General features: G+C 34.0%; 1 protein-coding gene across 1 annotated transcript in view; it reads right to left on the reverse strand.

Annotated features, from left to right (window-relative positions):
* Positions 1 to 1,872: 1,872 nt before the first annotated feature.
* Positions 1,873 to 18,386, reverse strand: part of MFN1 (mitofusin 1) — a 33,064-nt gene continuing 16,550 nt past the window's right edge. The window contains exons 10-18 of the mRNA XM_029215141.1: positions 13,515 to 13,636; positions 11,723 to 11,849; positions 11,445 to 11,549; positions 11,046 to 11,148; positions 10,677 to 10,906; positions 8,599 to 8,751; positions 7,254 to 7,450; positions 4,737 to 4,871; positions 1,873 to 2,874 (exon numbers count right to left, since the gene is read on the reverse strand). Coding sequence (XP_029070974.1) covers positions 2,793 to 2,874; positions 4,737 to 4,871; positions 7,254 to 7,450; positions 8,599 to 8,751; positions 10,677 to 10,906; positions 11,046 to 11,148; positions 11,445 to 11,549; positions 11,723 to 11,849; positions 13,515 to 13,636 — 1,254 coding nt within the window. The 3' untranslated portion in view covers positions 1,873 to 2,792. The remainder of the gene's footprint in view (positions 2,875 to 4,736; positions 4,872 to 7,253; positions 7,451 to 8,598; positions 8,752 to 10,676; positions 10,907 to 11,045; positions 11,149 to 11,444; positions 11,550 to 11,722; positions 11,850 to 13,514; positions 13,637 to 18,386) is intronic.

The raw sequence follows: 18,386 nt of genomic DNA on the forward strand, positions 1-18,386 counted from the left end.
CATCTGAACACTTGCATTTGCATATTCTTATCCAAAGGCATTCATGTCTAAGTGGGTTCTTTAAGTTGATTAAAATGTTTTTCTTCACCTAGAATGGTTTCTACAACAGCTGTGGCCAACTGAATCTGAATGTCAGTAGTTTGTGGGAAAGGTGAATGTATTAGATTAAAGCTCTTAGAAAAAAGCTTTAAACCAAACTATGGACTTGTATCATGATTTAACAGTATTCTTGAATCTTTCTTGCAGTAATTTGTTCCTTTAGTTGTACAGTAGCTCTGTGAAATAATGTTGCTGTGAATTGATACTGTAATCAATAAAGTGCTTTTAACAGATTTCGTGTAGCATGTTTTGATTTTTAGTAGAATTACTTTTAAGTCCCAGAACTAAACTCCAAGCCCAATAGTTCATGTTCAGTTCTAATTCCTTTATCTAAACATTGGTAATTATTTTCTTCATGAAAAATGAATGGGCTGCTGGAAGCAAGGAAGAGACTGGAGTGCCACTGACCTATTCTGTAGTACTGTGAATGTTAGCCTACTGTTAAAAGGCCACAGATTTTCATCAAAAAGCAAAATTGTCATTTTTTCCCCTTAAAGCTCCCTTAGGAAAAAGATTAGCAGGTCTCCCCAAGATAGCCATAAAAATCATTAAAAGATTAAAACTCACTAAATGCCAGTATAAATGCTACATTTATCAACTATCAGGCAAACATTTTATTTTCACCTTGCATACTTATAAAAAAATCTAGTTTTGTAAAAAGTTGAAGGTTACACAAAGTTTATAAATAATCCTGCAAACATACATAGTAGACAGTCAAGTAAATGTGCAATACCTTTGAATGCCAACAGCTACAATTCTTTATAATTCATGGGCTTGGTCATAGGTGCACTTATTATCCCTAAGCATAAAGGCTGGGCTTCATTAGTTTAGTGTCCCATTTCCAACACTCATATTTTCAAGCTTGATCAGGCGGAACTGGATTCAAACTAGTGATGAAAAACTTAGTATAAACTTACTATACGAGAACCACTATTCTGTAGTTCCCAAACTTCAGCATGCATCAGATCACCTTGAGGGCTTGTTAAACCAAAGATTCCTGGTCCCCAAACCTAGTATTTGATTCAGTAGGTCTAGGATGAGACCCAAGAATGTAATTTCTTACAACTTCCCTAGTGTAGTGCTACTGCTGACTGAAGGACTAAACTGTGAGAACCACTGTACTAGACTAATGAGGTGATACCAAACCACTATGCTATTTCAAAAGTTCAAGTACTTGCATATAAAGATTAAGACCTCCCCCCCCCCAAAAAAAAGATTAAGGCCTTGAAATTGTAAACTTAATTAGCAGTACCCAGTCTTTGATATGTTTTTCATGTTGCAAATTGTTACCTAATCCCACTTCTTGGTGGCTTGTATCATTTTTTGGTTATAAAGCAACAATATTAGCCATAAGTGAATATTTATTTGGATTTGAATATTGCATTCTAATATCTGATTTGCATAAAAAATATTTTTGAAAGCCTTCTATGGCCTAAATAATGTTATTTTCTCCTTAAAATATCCTGGAAAACAGTGTTGCACCTGTTGTGAAAAGACTGGATAGCATCCAGGAGCCTTAAAGGCACAGAAAAAGAAGTACTGAGTATTAAAAGAAAAAAGCATGAAATGTTATCCCTCCCATGGAAAAGCAGCATAAACTATACTGGCCAAATGTGCTGTGTCTTCTGGGATTGTGCCTTTCTAACAAGCATCTAGGTGATGCTGATTTGGTGGTCCTCAAAACTACGTTTTGTGTAGCAAAGCCTTAGAATGTCAGTTTTTTAATGTTTCCATATAACTTTTAGTTTTTAACATAGAAACAAACAATACTTGAACTCATAAACATTTCATTAAGGTGAAAAACATAATTTTTAACCGTGACCTGTCAAATTCATACAATGTTTAAAAGCCACCCCGGGGGACAACCCAGCAGTATCCTTGGCAAATACCTTCTAAAGAACAGCATTTGTACATGACTGTAGCCACCCAAAATTCAGATCTCCCATATCTCTGGCTATTTTTATCACTTCAAACTTGACTCTTAAAACTGAGATAGAAAGCTTTCCTTACTGGAATCAGAGTTGAGGCTGGAAGTGTTTCTTGAGAAACATGAGAAAACTATTTAGACCCAAATACCTTTATAAGGACTCTATAATAACAAACCTATATACTGTTTTACATCAACTTTAATAGGAATAAAAGAGGGAGTAAAAACAGCATTATTAGTGGTTTACATACCTGCCAGGATGCAAAAGTGATTGTAACCTGCATAAATAATACACTCAAGAACATTCCACACTCCTTTGTGGTTAGAGCAATGCAGTTTATAAAACAAAAATGTGACTATTCCCATTGAAATAGGCATCAAAAATTCGTTTTGAGAAAGAAGGTGAAAGGAGCATTCTCTAACTCCTGGATGCCAGGAAGCAGAGTTTTTCAGAATCAAAAACAAAGAGAGCCCTAATTAAGAGCAAGGCCCCACCCCTCAGGGGTCAGAGAGTTGGTTCTTTAAACTAATTCATCATTTTCACATATCAAAGGATTTTTCTTTACCCAAAATTAAAACTAAAGAGACATCACAACACTTTTCAGAAATGCACACACCCTGAGATAGCTCAATACCAGGATCTACTCAAGGATTTGCTATTTAGGTATAGTTAGTATAATTCATATTTAAAGTCACTTCATAAAAATAACTGTCCCCATCTTCCAAGTTCCATCTTCTATCATGATCACCAAAGCAACCTCTATTGTTAAGATTCTTCTTCATTGCTTGAATGTAGAAACTGCTTAGTAAAATTCTCCAGCTCGTTTTCAAGTTGAACAGCTTTATTTCTAATTTAAAAAAATGAATAAAACACCAATCTAATCATAAAGGTCAATGAGAAAAAATGCATCCCATGCAAATCTTAAAAAAAAATCACTAGCCAGCTGTTGCTACATTTGTCTGAACTCACATCATCAACTCTTTTTAAAGCATTTATTATATGTGCTACTGTAACTTTGCAATAAACACAGAATCCAATGGCCAGAAGAAAGGTATACTGAGATAAAATCTTTAATAAGAATGAAAAGCCTAAGAGACAGTGGAGTCGTATCACCTTACATGGGAGTTACATCCTAAGTCACATAAAGACATAATTGTTCTTGAATTCCCGTTAAGAATAAAGCGTAGAATAAGTGGTTTTATGTATACACAAAGTAGCTGGTAGATGTCAAAGGACCATAGTTACCAAAAATATTTTTTTTTAATATTAAAATTGTACTTGATGCAGCCAAATGCCCATAACAAGAGGGAAAACAATGTAAATTGACAGGGGAATGCAGGTTTGTATCTCCCATTCTCATACTCTGCCAGGGCACACACACATACTTAAATGAGTTTCTCTCTTTTCTTGGTCCCGTTTTGTTTGTTGCTGAGTGCATATGGTCAAGGTCATAAGTTAAATGTTCATGTGAACGCCACTGTATATTTCTTCAAGTAATGCTCCTGAAACATTAGTTAAGTTAAATTATATCTGAATGGCTAAAAGCCTAATTTAGTAACAAGGGAGATTCCAAATATTATGTTAATAATATTCTAAACTTACTATGTTAATATTATTCTAAACTTTCCTATTAGAAGAATTAGCAGATCAAAAATATTGATACTTATTCAAGTCAGTCCTGCCAAAATCTGAAAGCTACATAAGTACCAATAATCTATTTTATCAGTTATGGCTTTTTACTATAGCAAGATGAAAAAATATTTAAAAACCTACCTAGGTTAAAAAAAAATTTCTATTGGATATAGTTTCACCAAATTTGAAAAGCTGTATTTGGGATGATCTAACTTAAAATAGGAGCAATGGAATATGTGAAATTCACTTGGGTGTATTTGTGTGTGAGAAGTGATGCTGGGGTTTAAGTGATAGGCAGTCACCTTTTTCAGAGACCCTGAAATGGAGATGCAATGAGAATGTGACTGCTAAATCTTAATCTTTTCAGATTAAGATACCAGGGATGGACACTATCACAGGTGTTTTAAGTATAATGTTCCAAAATCCACGTCATAAGGACAGCCTCTCCAATTTGCAGGCGTTACAAACTGTTTTTATATAGGCAACTGTATGTAGCATGTGCCCTGGTAAGTAGCAGCAGGAAGCAAATGACGCTTAATGATTCTACCAGACTTGTAGGTGAGCCAGCTAATGGGTAATAAAGCTGAAAGAACTGCCAAGAAGTATAGATCTCGTGGTGACACTTCTGGTCTTGACCCCCAAAGCACAATTTATTTAGACTCCAAAGAATCCATGGCAAATCATATTAAACCAGAATTCCACATTATATTAGGATATCTTGTTTACTTCTGTTGCTTCAAATTTAAGTATACCTAACAGTCCCCAATGAGAAGAAAAGGTATGGGTCTTGGATATGTAGGACTGAAAATTCATACTTTTAATTACAAAACTTCTGCTCTGAAAAAGGACTAGTATAGCTTAACATAGAGCTATAAGCTTAGATCTAAAAAATTCCTTTAAATTCAGATTTGTTTTTTTGTTGTTCAAATTAGCTTTCATTGAAATTGCAAAATTACAATTAAGCCAATGCAGAAAGCCAAAAATTTTAACATAAATTTGCTAGTGATTTTACATAATTATATTTTGGTAATGAAACCAATAAATGTTCATATTATTAAGGAAAAAAGGTTCAAATACCTTAAGCGCTTTGAATTGTTCTGTATTTTCTCCAGTTGATCTATCTCTTTGGATAATCTGGCAATTTCCTCTTCTAGGTGTCTTTGTGTAATATCAACTTGTTGGCACAGGCGAGCAAAAGTGGTTGCCATTTCCCTTCAAATAAAAAATAATTTTATCAGCAGTCATGAATGTCTTTTAAAATGAATAAGCTTTCATTTAAAGCTTATATAAAAAAAAGAGATCACAAGTTTAAAAAATTCCCAAAAATATAAGGTATCAAAGAACACGGCTAAGAATGGTATGAGGGAGGGTATGGCACTTGTAAGCTTAATATGACCGTGGGCTTAATTTCATCTGGCCTCAAGACAAATGCTCAGTGGGTAATAACATTACTCTGCCATATTGCTGTAAATATGAATAAGCTATAAAAAGGCGAAGGATGGGTATATTTCTTCAGAAGCATAATAAGCCTTCTCTTGTCCCCTGCCTATAAAAATAAATTACTGAGAACAGGAAAGAAAATTTCATGAACTTCTGTGACAGTCAAAAATACTTTATAGCAACATTTAACCACATTTCTAGAACAAAAGGGCTGTATTTAATTTGTGTGCTAGTTAATATGTTAACTTTGGAAAATATTATATTTATATTTTTGCAACTTGGAGCATGCCTGGTAGGTGCGTACCGCTGGAATTTGATGAACTGACTTGTTTTTCTCTGCAACTATTCTCCTGCGCATCTTCATTTTTCCCAGGGTCCTTTCCCCCTCCATTCTCTCCCTATCTGACCAAATACCAATATCAGACAAATGAAGCATCTTTTTATTTTAATATTTTATTACATTAACATTTAGCTAGTATTATTATTATTATTTTTAGCTATTATTATTATTATTTTTAGCTAGTATTATTTTAACCGGAGTAATTATTTGAGGTTGCCTCCATTAGAGTGTAAAGTCCTCTAAGGAAGAATACAAGTTATCTTTAACTTTTAATTTCCCATAAGTTCTAGCGTATTTATTGTCACACGGTAGGCAATTAATAAATGTTTGATGATGAAATGAATAGTAAGCTTCATTAATTCTGTTTTTATGAATGTGAGCCTCAGCTGATTTTGTTTGGAGGTCCATGTTATCCTCATTAAAGAAAAAGATCTTAATATAAATAAATCAAAATTTACAGTTATATAAAATAGGAGCTCAATAAATATTTGGTAAATGAGTGAACTAATTCAGTGGTCTCAATTCTGTGCCCTCATTGCTTCCATTCCCTATAGCTCTAACTTAACTAGGTTAGTACAGGCTCTGATCTTGTGTCTGAAACAGTTTAATCTCCCTGCAATTCTTGTCTCCTGACTCTAAACCACTTTACACACCACACCACTGCAAAGTTATCTGTTCTAGAGCTAAATGTTAATGATATCACTCCCAGGGTTCCTAATTATCCAAACCTCAGTCCTAGTGTTAGGTTTATACTTGAATGGACCCCTTCTTATGTACACATCTGCCACACTGAAATTATCTCACGTTTCTGAACACATTCCTTTTCCCCCAACGTTCTTGCCTTTGGTTTGAGCTGTTTTCTCTGTCTTGCTCTTTCTATTCTGATGTTCAAGTCTCATCAGGCTACCTCTCCTAGTCTAGGAAACCTTTGCTGATCCACTATCCTTTATGATTTCAGATTCTAGGGACTTCCCTGGTAGCAGAGTGGTTGTAAGAATCCGCCTGCCAATGCAGGGGACACGGGTACGAGCCCTGGTTCAGGAAGATCCCACATGTCGTGGAGCAACTAAGCCCACGTGTCGCAACTACTGAGCCTGCGCTCTAGAGCCTGCGAGCCATAGCTACTGAAGCCCACGCGCCTAAGAGAAGCCACCACAGTGAGAAGCCCACGCACCGCAACAAAGGGTAGCCCCCCACTTGCCACAACTAGAGAAAGCCCACACACAGCAACGAAGACCCAATGCAGCCAATAAATAAATAAATAAATACATAAATACTCAATGCCATTTAAAAAAAAAGATTCTAGAGCCTCACATTATGAAGCTCTCATTACTTTTCACTTTTCACCTTTTATTATAATTATGTACATGTTGTTTCTTCTATTAAATTGCAATCATCTTTAGCTCAGAAAACTTTCAATTCAGCTCTCAGGGGCACTCTAATACAGAATATTATGCATTGATTTGACTGGAGTTCTATATATTTTTACTAAATCAATGAAACAAATATTTAAGATACATAAACTCGGTGGATGCAGGTATTTATTATTATAATAAAATTCTCTTGAGTTTTAAAAAATCATGCCTTTAAACCTACAAATCTGGGCTATAATAGTAAAAATAAATTACGTTTACCACCATGCATTTTGAGCCCACTTGTTTGGTATCATTCTATGTCTTCCACTTTGGTGGCAATTATAAAATGTGTTCATGTTGTGATAATTCTTTGAGCTGTACTCTTATTTATGCATTTATGCATGTATGTCCTACTTCAGTAAAGCTTTAAAACAAAAATAGATGAATCTTTCAACTTACTGTTGTACTTGATGGCTGCAGTTGGCGCTTGTGAAGCTAACAATCAGCTGCAGTTTTTCAGTTGCATAATTCACAAATTGCTGTTTAAAGGCTCTCTCCTTGGCACGGGTGGTCCAAGTCAGTCTTTCATAAAGATACAAAGCTCCATACATACTTAATGAAACAGATATGAGTTTCCAGCCTACAGTTTTCCAAATCTGTAAGATAAATTCACAGCTTACTTTGAGAAAGAAAAATACCACTAGGGAGATTGTACTAAAAGGCATTTTAGAAAACTCACTGGCTCCCTACAGGTCTTTGAGTCAGATCCATTTCTTAAAAATGTATATTCCTTCTCTATGAGAAAATATGAAATTACCGGAAATCAAGCCGAAAAAAGGAGCAGCACATAAATACCAGGCAAGAACTTTTATAACCTGCCAGGCGTTTGGTAAGTTGATACAATGTATCTCAAAAAGGGATGTTAATTTAGGTCAAAGGTTTAAAAAACCAAAATGAACTGTATATAAAATAGTTAACTGGGAGTTCCCTGGCGGTCCAGTGGTTAAGACTGCATGCTTCCACTGCAGGGGGCACAGGTTCGATCCCTGGTTGGGGAACTAAGATCCCACATGCCACGTGGTGTGGCCAAAAGAGAAAAAAGAAGAAAAAAAAAGATAACCAACAAGGACCTACTGTATAGCACAGAAAACTATACTCAATATTTTGTAATAACTATAAGGGGAAAGAATCTGAAGAAGAATAGAGATATATGTATTTGTGTAACTAAATCATTCACTGTACACCTGAAACACAACATTGTAAATCAACTATACGTCAATAAAAACAAAACAAAAAACCAAAATAAACCTACGCTGTTAATGATATGAAAAAAACTTTTAGCATATAAGAACTACTACAAAAAATAATATTTAATACTTTAAGGCAGATCCCTTTGGTATTTGGAGAAGGCTAGATAAGGGACCTGGATCATTCCTGTTACTCCAATGCACAAATATTGTTTCTTCATGTGCTGTGATGTAAAAGTAGGAAATATTGTTTATGTTGTGGTAATCATTTCACAATATATACATATATTAAATCATGTCATACACCTAAAACTAATACTATTTTATATGTCAATTATATTTCAATTAAAACTTTTTCAAAATATTTATTTTTAAGATTAGACTTGTGAAACCCAATTCACTAATTTTAACTTACAACTTTTCATGTCATCTTATAGATCCTGGAAACTGAAGTAAATATGTCTTTCTTTTCCTGATCTAGCAGGTAGCTTTGCAGTAATTTCAATTTCAATTACACTAAAAAATACTGTTTCAAAAAAAAAGTTACTATTTCTTACCACTCCTCCAACAACAATGATGCCCATAGAAGTTCTAGACGTAAGAGAGGCTAATGCTGTTATTAAGGTAACCATGAGTTCTTCCTGTGACGCATTATCTGGTGTTGCTGGATTGGTAGGAGCAGTGGGAGTAGAAGCTAAAGATCTGGGAAGCTAATGAGGTTGGGGGGGGAAAGGATTAATTCAATTAAACCACTACAAATGGAACAGTTACATTTACAAAATTCGATTGTATTCTCTTTTAAAATTACAGTAGTAAATCTACAAAAAGAATGACTCCAATTAATGAGTTTACCATAAATATATGAAGAAAATAAAAATGGTCTGAAAGTTATCTCCTGTGACATGGACCAATGATATCATGAAGAATGAATTTTCATAACATACAATGAGTCTACCTAAAACAACAAGCCTTCAACTCTCAAGTGAAATTAAAACTGTATATAAAAAAAATTGTTTTTACACCAAAAAAACAATCCTTAAAAAAAAACTGGACTTCAAATTTAAAACCTTGGGAATTCCCTGGCGGTCCAGTGGTTAGGACTATACGCTTTCACTGCCGAGGGCCTGGGTTCAATCTCTGGTTGGGGAACTAAGATCCCACAAGCTACGTGGCCAAAAAAAATAAATAAAAATTAAAAAAAAAATAAAAGCAAAGTTAAAATCTTTTACACTTCAAAATACACCATAAGAAAATTAAAAGGCAAGCTACAGACTAGAAAAACATACGTATTTGGAAATCATGTATCTGATAAAGACTTGTATGTATCTGGAATATATATAAAGAACTCCCACAAGTCGATAAGAAGCCAAATAACCTAATTTAAAAATGGACAAATGATCTGAATAGACATGTTACAAAATAAGATACACGAATAAGCACATGAAAAGATGTTCAAAATCATCAGTCATTAAGGAAATACAAATCAAAACTACAATGAGGTACAACTTCACATCTGCCATAATAAAAAAGACGATAACAAGTCTTGATGAGCATGTGGAGAAAGAGAACCTTAATACATTGCTGGTGGGAATGTAAAATGGTGCAGCTGCTTTGGAAAACAGTTTAGCAGTTCCTCAGAAAGTTAAACATGGAGTTACCATGTGGTCCAGCAATTTCACTCCTAGACATATATACTCAAGAGGAATGAAAACAGATGTCCATATAAAAACAGTCTATGAGTATTTAAAACATCATTATTCATAATAGCCAAAAAGTACAAACAACTCAAATGTCCACCAATTGGTGAATGGATAAATAAAATGTGTGATATCCATAATGGGATATTATTCATCCAAAAAAAGAAATGGAGTATTGATACATGCTACAACATTCATATACCATGATGACAAACCTTGAGAACATTACGCTAAGTGAAAGTAGCCAGTCACAAAAGGCCACATTTTGTGTGATTCCATTGATATGAAATGTCCAGAAGGGTAAAAATGATAGCTAGAGAAACCTGACTAGCAGTAGGGCTGGAGGTGGAAATGACAACTGACTGCAAATGGGCACAAGGGTAGCCTTTGGGGTGACAGACATGTTCTAAAACTGGATTGTGGCGATGGTTTTACAACTCTGTACGTTTTCTGAAAACTTATTGAATTGAGGGACTTCCCTGGTGGCGTAGTGGTTAAGAATCCGCCTGCCAATGCAGGGTACACAGGTTCGAGCCCTGGTCCAGGAAGATCCCACATGCCGCGGAGCAGCTAAGCTCATGTGCCACAACTACTGAGCCTGCGCCCTAGAGCCCATGAGCCACAACTACTGAGCCCATGTGCCTAGGGCCTGTGCTCCGCAGCAAGAGAAGCCACCACAATGAGAAGCCCAAGCACCGCAACGAAGAGTAGCCCCCGCTCGCTGCAACTAGAGAAAGCCCGCGCGCAGCAATGAAGACCCAACGCAGCCAAAAAGAAAAAAAAAATTAATTTAAAAAATTATTGAATTGATAAATTCAAAAAAGTTTTTAAAAAGAGACTCTAAACTGGTAGAATCAGATACATACCTGTATAGTACAGCAATAACCACCTAATAAAAAGCCTACTCAAAAAAAATATATATATAGATATATATATACCTGAAAGATAGGCTCTGATAATCCTAGAAGCACCCGCTGAGCATTTGTAGGACCCAAGAAACGATGGACAAGGGAGGACCAGCCCAAGGAAAAATGAAATACAATATCCTCTTGAAAATCTGAACATAACTTGTGGCAATTTAGGTCATAGCTGAGATCAAATTTCTTGCAAGGAATCAGTGTATGTAGTTTATTCTGTATACCAGCTGGAAGTAATGGCTTCAAATTTTCTAGAAAGAACCGAATTATGATATTTTAGTTAACAATAGTATATAATATTTTATAAAATATCTAAAGGATTTTATAATAAATCTTTTAACAACGACATAAAGAAAAAACTACACACGAACTTGCAGACATAAATATTACCAATAATTTCTTGCTGGGATTGAAGCATTGAAGCATTGACTTCATTGGTGCACCGATCAGCCAAATTTCTTCCCATTCCATCTTCTATGTGCTTATTTAACTCCTGTTAACAATGGTAAATGTCCACGTTATTTTTTCTCTAGAATATATGCAGATTTTATTAAAATGTCAAAAAAGAAGTAAACACTAAAATGATCTTATTCTTTTCTAAGATGATAATTCTTCTGTGTACTTTATAGTTTAGATTTATTACAAGAGTGCACAGGAGACGTAACAGTTTAATCATGTACTGATTGCCATGAAGACACTAAAATGGCCAAACCACTAAAGAGTGGAATAAGAGTCAGAATAACATAAGGAAACTGTATCTGAATAACATTTAACTACAATTTAACTTACATTTTTATATACTTTCAATACACTTGGAGTAGGATGAAACTCAGAACAAAATTCATCAACCAAAACAGAGAGTCGACAAATTTCATCTGTCATTGCACATGAAACCTAAAAATATTAAAAAATCAGAATTAAAATATTTAAACAAGATTACCAACTACTCAAAAAAATTAAATTGAAAAAAATTTAAATATTCCTTTAAGGTAACAGATACCATTTTTAGCATTATCAAAAGTATTTCCATTCCCAGATATTATAATCACAAAGCTAATGTTACCCACCTTATTTGCAACCTCCTCTGTAACCTCCCTGATTTTTTTCTTAACATCCAGTGTTAAAAGGTTCATCTGGTTTCGGATAAAGTCCAGTCTATCAATTTGGTCTTCCCTCTCTTCTATTGAATAAACCCTATTATAGTATGAAAAGTAATTAATATTCAGGGTATATTAAAGTCCCAAAGAAATTAAGTACAAACACTCACTTATATATTGAACCATCTGTTAGCATGATAGAAGGAAAAAAATCTTGTATTTCAACATCTAAAAGGATTCAAATAATATTTCACTTATAAAATGTTTTACAGATGATTGGATATAAACTGTCTCTCTGCTCACGTGGTACCTGAATCCCACAAAGGATTAATAAGGATGCTAAATCTCCACCCATTTCATAGATATGAACAGTCAAAACAGAACTAACTCAATATTAAGTCTACTTAATAAACAGGGGCCAGTAAACAGCACTCTGCAAGCCCAATCCAGCCATCCGCTAGTTTCTGTTAAAGTTTTCTTGGAACACAGCCACAAGCATTCATGAACCTATTGTGTATATAGCTGCTTTTGCTCTAAAACCGCAGAACTGAGTAGTTGCCAAAGAGACAGTATAGCCTACGAAGCCTAGAATATTTACTATCTGCTAAAATTTGTCAACCCCTGGATGATATAGGAAAATAAAAGCCTGAGATCCTTTTAAGATCATCTTTCCCAAGACATCTGTTCCCAAGGCATGATTATACATAAACCACCCTCAAATCACATCTTTTTTGTGCTACGTTTATTTCAATGTCCTATATTTTTATAAAAATTAAGGTCAATCCAGTGGACGAATACTTACTTTGGCTACCATAATAAAGCAACTGAGCTCACTATACAGAAACAGTGTGCATAGGGCCAGAGATCAGAATCTGGGTTCTGATCCTTGAGTTTTATATGCTGCAAATTCTCTAATGTTGTACATAATGCATTCCTGCTAAAGTGTCAAAATTAGGCAACAGACCTAGATATGAGTGGAGTTTTGTTCTCAGCAAGATCAAATACATTTAAAATCCCCAATTTTATATCTTGAATTTAATCTTAGATTCTTTATATCTTCCCATTGATTGGCTTAAGCCCACTTAAAGGTCCAACTGAGGCTTAACATCATTATGCTTATAACATCTAATAACATCTTAATCTCTGTTTCAAGTATACCAAGTTTGTGAGAACTACCCTTTTCTTCGACTAGTGTTGGCACTTTCGTGTATTCATTTTCATCATTACAAGGTAATAAATGGAATAAAATACTGCAATATAGTATGACATATAGAGTAATGCTTACCAAATTCACTTTCTGGCTGGCAGGCAGTATCACCTTGTTTGTTTACCAGCTGATATAAAACCACAACTGGCATAAAGGAGTGATTTCAAGGTTTCGATGTATGAATACATGAAAGATGAGTGATAGGTTGAATGTAAAAAGAGGGTCACCTGTTTTGGACTTCGAGAAATTCTGCTGGAAGAAATGGTTCTTTCACTGCTTTAAAGACATTTAAAGCCACTGAACATTTTAAAATCACAGCTCACACACGAGAATACTGAGATCCAGGGGATGTAAATGATGTATTTGTTCAGGGTTGTAAAAAAAATATTTATAGTTTCAAATATTCATTAAAAAACATGCAAGTAGGCATCAGCTAAACCTACAAGGTTGATGTTAGTGTGAAAGGTATTTAATATAAAAATTTTAAACCTTAGTCTAAAGAATTCATATTGACACAAAAATAATTTTTTATTTTGCAATAAAATGAATTCATACCTTTTCTCTGCTGCTGCCACGTTTATTGAATCCATTATGTTTTTCACCGTTTCTAGTATCTGTTTAGCTCTGATAGTGTGCTGTTCAAACTTTGTTTTCACTGCTGACTGCGAGATACACTCCTGCGAGGGGCCCAAGCCATAACACATTACTGTAATTCCATCCCAACATTTTCAGGAATTTAAACACAAAAACTTGCTGTTTGTAATCTTAACCAAAACAGACATAAGGATAGAAAATAAATGGATGACAAACACAACTTAAAATTATAAAGGTAAAAAAAAATGTCAAAAATTTAAAAGTTAGAAGGCTTTAACAGCAAGTTCATAGCTTTGTGTAATTTTACACAGTAATGTGCAATGGTTCTTTGACTATATTATTTTTTTAAATAAATAAAAAAAGGTGCTATTTTCAATGTTAAAAAAGGTTTCCTATTAGGATTACTAATTTTATTTGGATCACCTTTAATCTACTTCTAGTCCATCTATCTTGATTTTTCTCATATTTGCAATGAAAACCTCATGAAGTTCTTAAGCCATGAAATAGAATTCTGCATTGAAACAAATGAACGATACGATTCACATAAAGTTAGTAAAAAGGACTTCTACAGATTAAAGCTTGAACAAATTGAAAAATACTATTTAACAGCAAACAACCTAATTAATATTTTAAATTGTTTATAGAAAAATATCTAAAACTATTTCTAAGATAATCCCATTATTGTCATTGGACTATAGTGTGTGCATATAGGTCAGAATGATGCCTTATCTCGTTTCACTTTCAAGCTAACTGTAGCTCACAACTTACTAACAGTTGTACAAATCAATTAGTGTTTCGTGACCCGTGTTTTTTACAGAGAATACACCAGAATGCACCACATATGATGATGGATGTTTCTTTTGTGAAATTTTGTTTCAGTTTCAATATATGTGCATATTACTTGTTATTTAAAACATTTACTGTGATTCATCATTTAAGTGCTAGCAAAATTATTAAATTAAAATTGGCCTTTCACTTTTACAACATAGAAAAGTCAAATTCTGTACTGACATAACATTTGAAAACAACTGCAAGTGTAGAGAAATACTATCTGGTCTTTGAACAACCAAGAACACTCATCTGGGTCACGACATCAAATTAGGGATATACTCCCCAACTCTCCAATACTTCCATGAATTCATCTTCTTGAACTTAATATAAAACCAGTACAAATTGTGGTAATTACTTCTGAAAGTAATTACTATCCTTTATCAAAATAAATAGCTTTTAAGCTTTAAAAGGTAGTCACTTAATACTCTAGCACTATATTTGTTATGGTGAAATCATTAGTATATTATATATTCATTCAGCGTTCTATTTATAATCTATGCTGAGCCGTCACATCTCTAAAATGATTATTTCACTAAGACAGAAGAGACTTTTAAATTCTCTCTTTGGTATTTTTTTGAGGTATAGAAAACAAAGCAGATTCATTTCTTTAGTTATAGGGCACATGAGGGTAATTCATTTAGTTAACAGTTTATGTCTTAACTCAGAGCCCATTACTTTTTTTCAGTGCATAGTCTTACTTTTGTTCATTGTCAAGCTCATTTATACTAATTTATCACTAATCCTGAAGAGATCAGTAATAAGAAGTTATAGTATTCCTGTTCTGTATATGCCAAAGCAGAAGCCACCAATAACTACAAAATATTAAACATTTAAAGTGCAAACTGCTTATTTTTTTACAAACTGCTTATTTTTTAATGACCAAAACAAAGTTATGATTTTACTTTAAATAACTATCTCATAAATTGACAAATTAACCACCACAAAAACTATAATAAAAGAATAAAAATATTTTTAAAAGAAAAAAAAGTTAAAAGAAATTCTGTTCCTCGATGAAGCAGATCTAGATATCAGCAATGAAGACCCCAAATTTGTAGATAACAGCACAGTATTAGAGCTAGACTAGAGAAAAAGAAAAGACCTCCAAAAGTTATTAGGCAATATACAAGTTATTCCTTGATTCAAAAATATACATTGGTGAATAAGTATAAAGAAGAAAACAGGCAATCTTTTTCTAATTAAAAAGTATCCCACACTGACGTTCCCGCTGATCAGAAAAATATCAGAAGTCAACTGCAAAAGGAATACTCTATTCCAAACTAAGTATAGGGAATGCTAATTTATTTTTTTAAATATTTATTTATTTGGCTGCACCAGGTCTTAGTTGCAGCATGTGGGATCTAGTTCCCTGACCAGGGATTGACCCCGGGCCCCCTGCATTGGGCGCACTGAGTCTTAGCCACTGGACCACTGGGGAAGTCCCAGGGAATGCTAATTTAAATAAAGGTTCTTTACTGAACAATTCCTCAGAGCCCTTTATATACTAATATACTTATGAATCTCCATGGGAGACATATATAGCATGCAGCAGTTCCCAGACTTATTTTATCAGGAACTCTAATTTTCCAAGGAGAAATTTAAAATACTACACCAGACAATTTAAATTCCATCTTGTTAGAGTATCCTGTAGGCTGTTTTAAAACTTATTAAAGATTTAGAACCAAAACAATAATCACATCTCAATTATGATCATCTTCTGATTTTCTAATAACATCTACAGAAAACAGCTGATGATTTAGTCATATGTAGTAACAAATTTGTACATATTAATATTTATGTGTAATTAAGACATACAGGGCTTCTTCCCTGGTGGCGCAGTGGTTGAGAGTCCGCCTGCCGATGCAGGGGACACGGGTTTGTGCCCCGGTCCGGGAGGATCCTACATGCCGTGGAGCGGCTGGGCCCGTGCACCATGGCCGCTGAGCCTGCGCGTCCGGAGCCTGTGCTCCGCAACGGGAGAGGCCACAACAGTGAGAGGCCCGCGTACCGCAAAGAACAAAAACAAAAACATAAACCAGCTTGTCAAGTCCCCTTGATAAAAGACCCTGAATACCCAATAACATGCTATTTACCACTCCCAACGTATTATTTTGAAATAAACTGACAGGAAAATTGCAAGAAAGAACACCAAGATACAATATACCTTTCAAGTAAATATACCAAATGTTAACATTCAGCTTTGTTTACCTTTCCTTCTCTCTCCATGCAGATCTATATAGATAAGTCTATATAGATATTCATCTTTATACATACCTGTATATATTTCTTCCTGAACAATTTGACAGTTCATTGTAACCACCACAGCCTTACTACTAAATATATTAACATGTGTCTCCTAAGAACGGGGACATTTTCCTATACAACCACAAAACAATTACTGTATTCAGAACTTTTATCACCGGGACAATACTATTAACCTAACATACAGTCCATTTCCAAATTTCACCAGTTGTCCCAGGAATGTCCTTCACAACAAATTCACTGACACAAAACTATTAAGAATAGTTAATGGCCAAATATTTGGGCAAAAAAATTTTAGATTTCTAAACTGTGTTCAGAATATACACCTGTCCAAATATAGGCTGAAAACAAGAAAACATATGCATAGAATTAACATTGATTTTCTTGATTGACTTTATTTAATTTCCAAGCCTTATTTAACTTGGTACCCTGAAAGTGCACACTATTCAGCTTCTTTTAAACCAAATGAATCTCAAGAGGTCCATAGCAAAGATCAGACTGTTTGATAAAATGACTAACTTGGTACAGTTTTTCTTTATACAAAAATCATCTTATAAGACTACACACACAATATTGAATTCTAAAAAGAGAGAAAATGTGTATAAAGGCCACATCTGTGATCACAATGCAAAAAAAATCAAGGAAAGTTAGATAATAATCAAAACATCTGAATTTTAATAACTCCTGTATTGAACAGGAAATGCCAAAAGCTATCATTAAAAATTAATCAACAATGAAACTGGATACTGAAACCTATAGAATACATCCAAAGCTACACTCACAGACAAATTCATGGCCCTAAATTCTTTCTTAAAGACCAAAAAGCAAAAAACAATCCCACTTATATAATGAAAGCAGAAAGAAACTTTGTGTAAAGATTAACATAGAATTTAATGAATAAAACCCAAAAAATACTATGTATCAACTGATAAATTAACCAAAGTCTTTGGAGGAAAAGCAAAGCAATCAGATCATTGGTAAATCCAATTAAGGTTTAAAACACACAGATATTTCTTGTATCCTTTATCTATCTATATATACATATAAGTATAGATATAGAAAAGGAATACAAATTTTTTTTAAATAAACAATTTTATACTAAATCATAAATTCTCAGAAATGCACCAATTTATAGGAAATCATAAATTACCAAAATTAGTTTTAAAAGTAACAAATTTCAGCTTTGACAAAAGTTGAAAAGAGTTGTCAGTGCAGTTACCAAAAAAAGGTCTGGCCATCCAGACAAAATTTTTTGCCACCTGATTATTCCTTTAGGTAAATTCAAATAATTTCTAGCTGATTCTCATTTTATATCATAGTTTTAAACAAAAATTTCAAACTCTTAAAGCCTAACATTCTCCACAACTTCATGTAAAAGCTCTTGCTCATAAACAGTTTTTTCCATATATAATTTTTAGATGCTCAAATGAACTTTTACAATAAAAAAGTGAAATGCCAAGTTTCTTCTAAAAACATTAAAAAGAATAGTTCCTAAGTCTGCCTGATTATTGCAATCACTCAGGGAGCTTTAAATATATAACAGATTCCTAGGTCCATCCTAGCCCTACTGGATTAGTCTCTGAGATGAGTCAGGAGTCTGCAGTTCTCTAAAGTACCTCACGTGTTTCTCATCATCAGCCAGGTTTGAAAACCAGTGCTCTACAGCACATCTTTTATTCTTCTCATTCCCACCTCTTCAAGGAGATATTCTGGGAAATCAAATGCTGTACCAGGAACCAATAT

Source organism: Monodon monoceros, unplaced genomic scaffold (assembly GCF_005190385.1).
Source record: "Monodon monoceros isolate NGI ecotype Baffin Bay Population unplaced genomic scaffold, NGI_Narwhal_1 Super_Scaffold_11, whole genome shotgun sequence".
In the NCBI taxonomy this organism is placed as follows: domain Eukaryota; kingdom Metazoa; phylum Chordata; class Mammalia; order Artiodactyla; family Monodontidae; genus Monodon; species Monodon monoceros.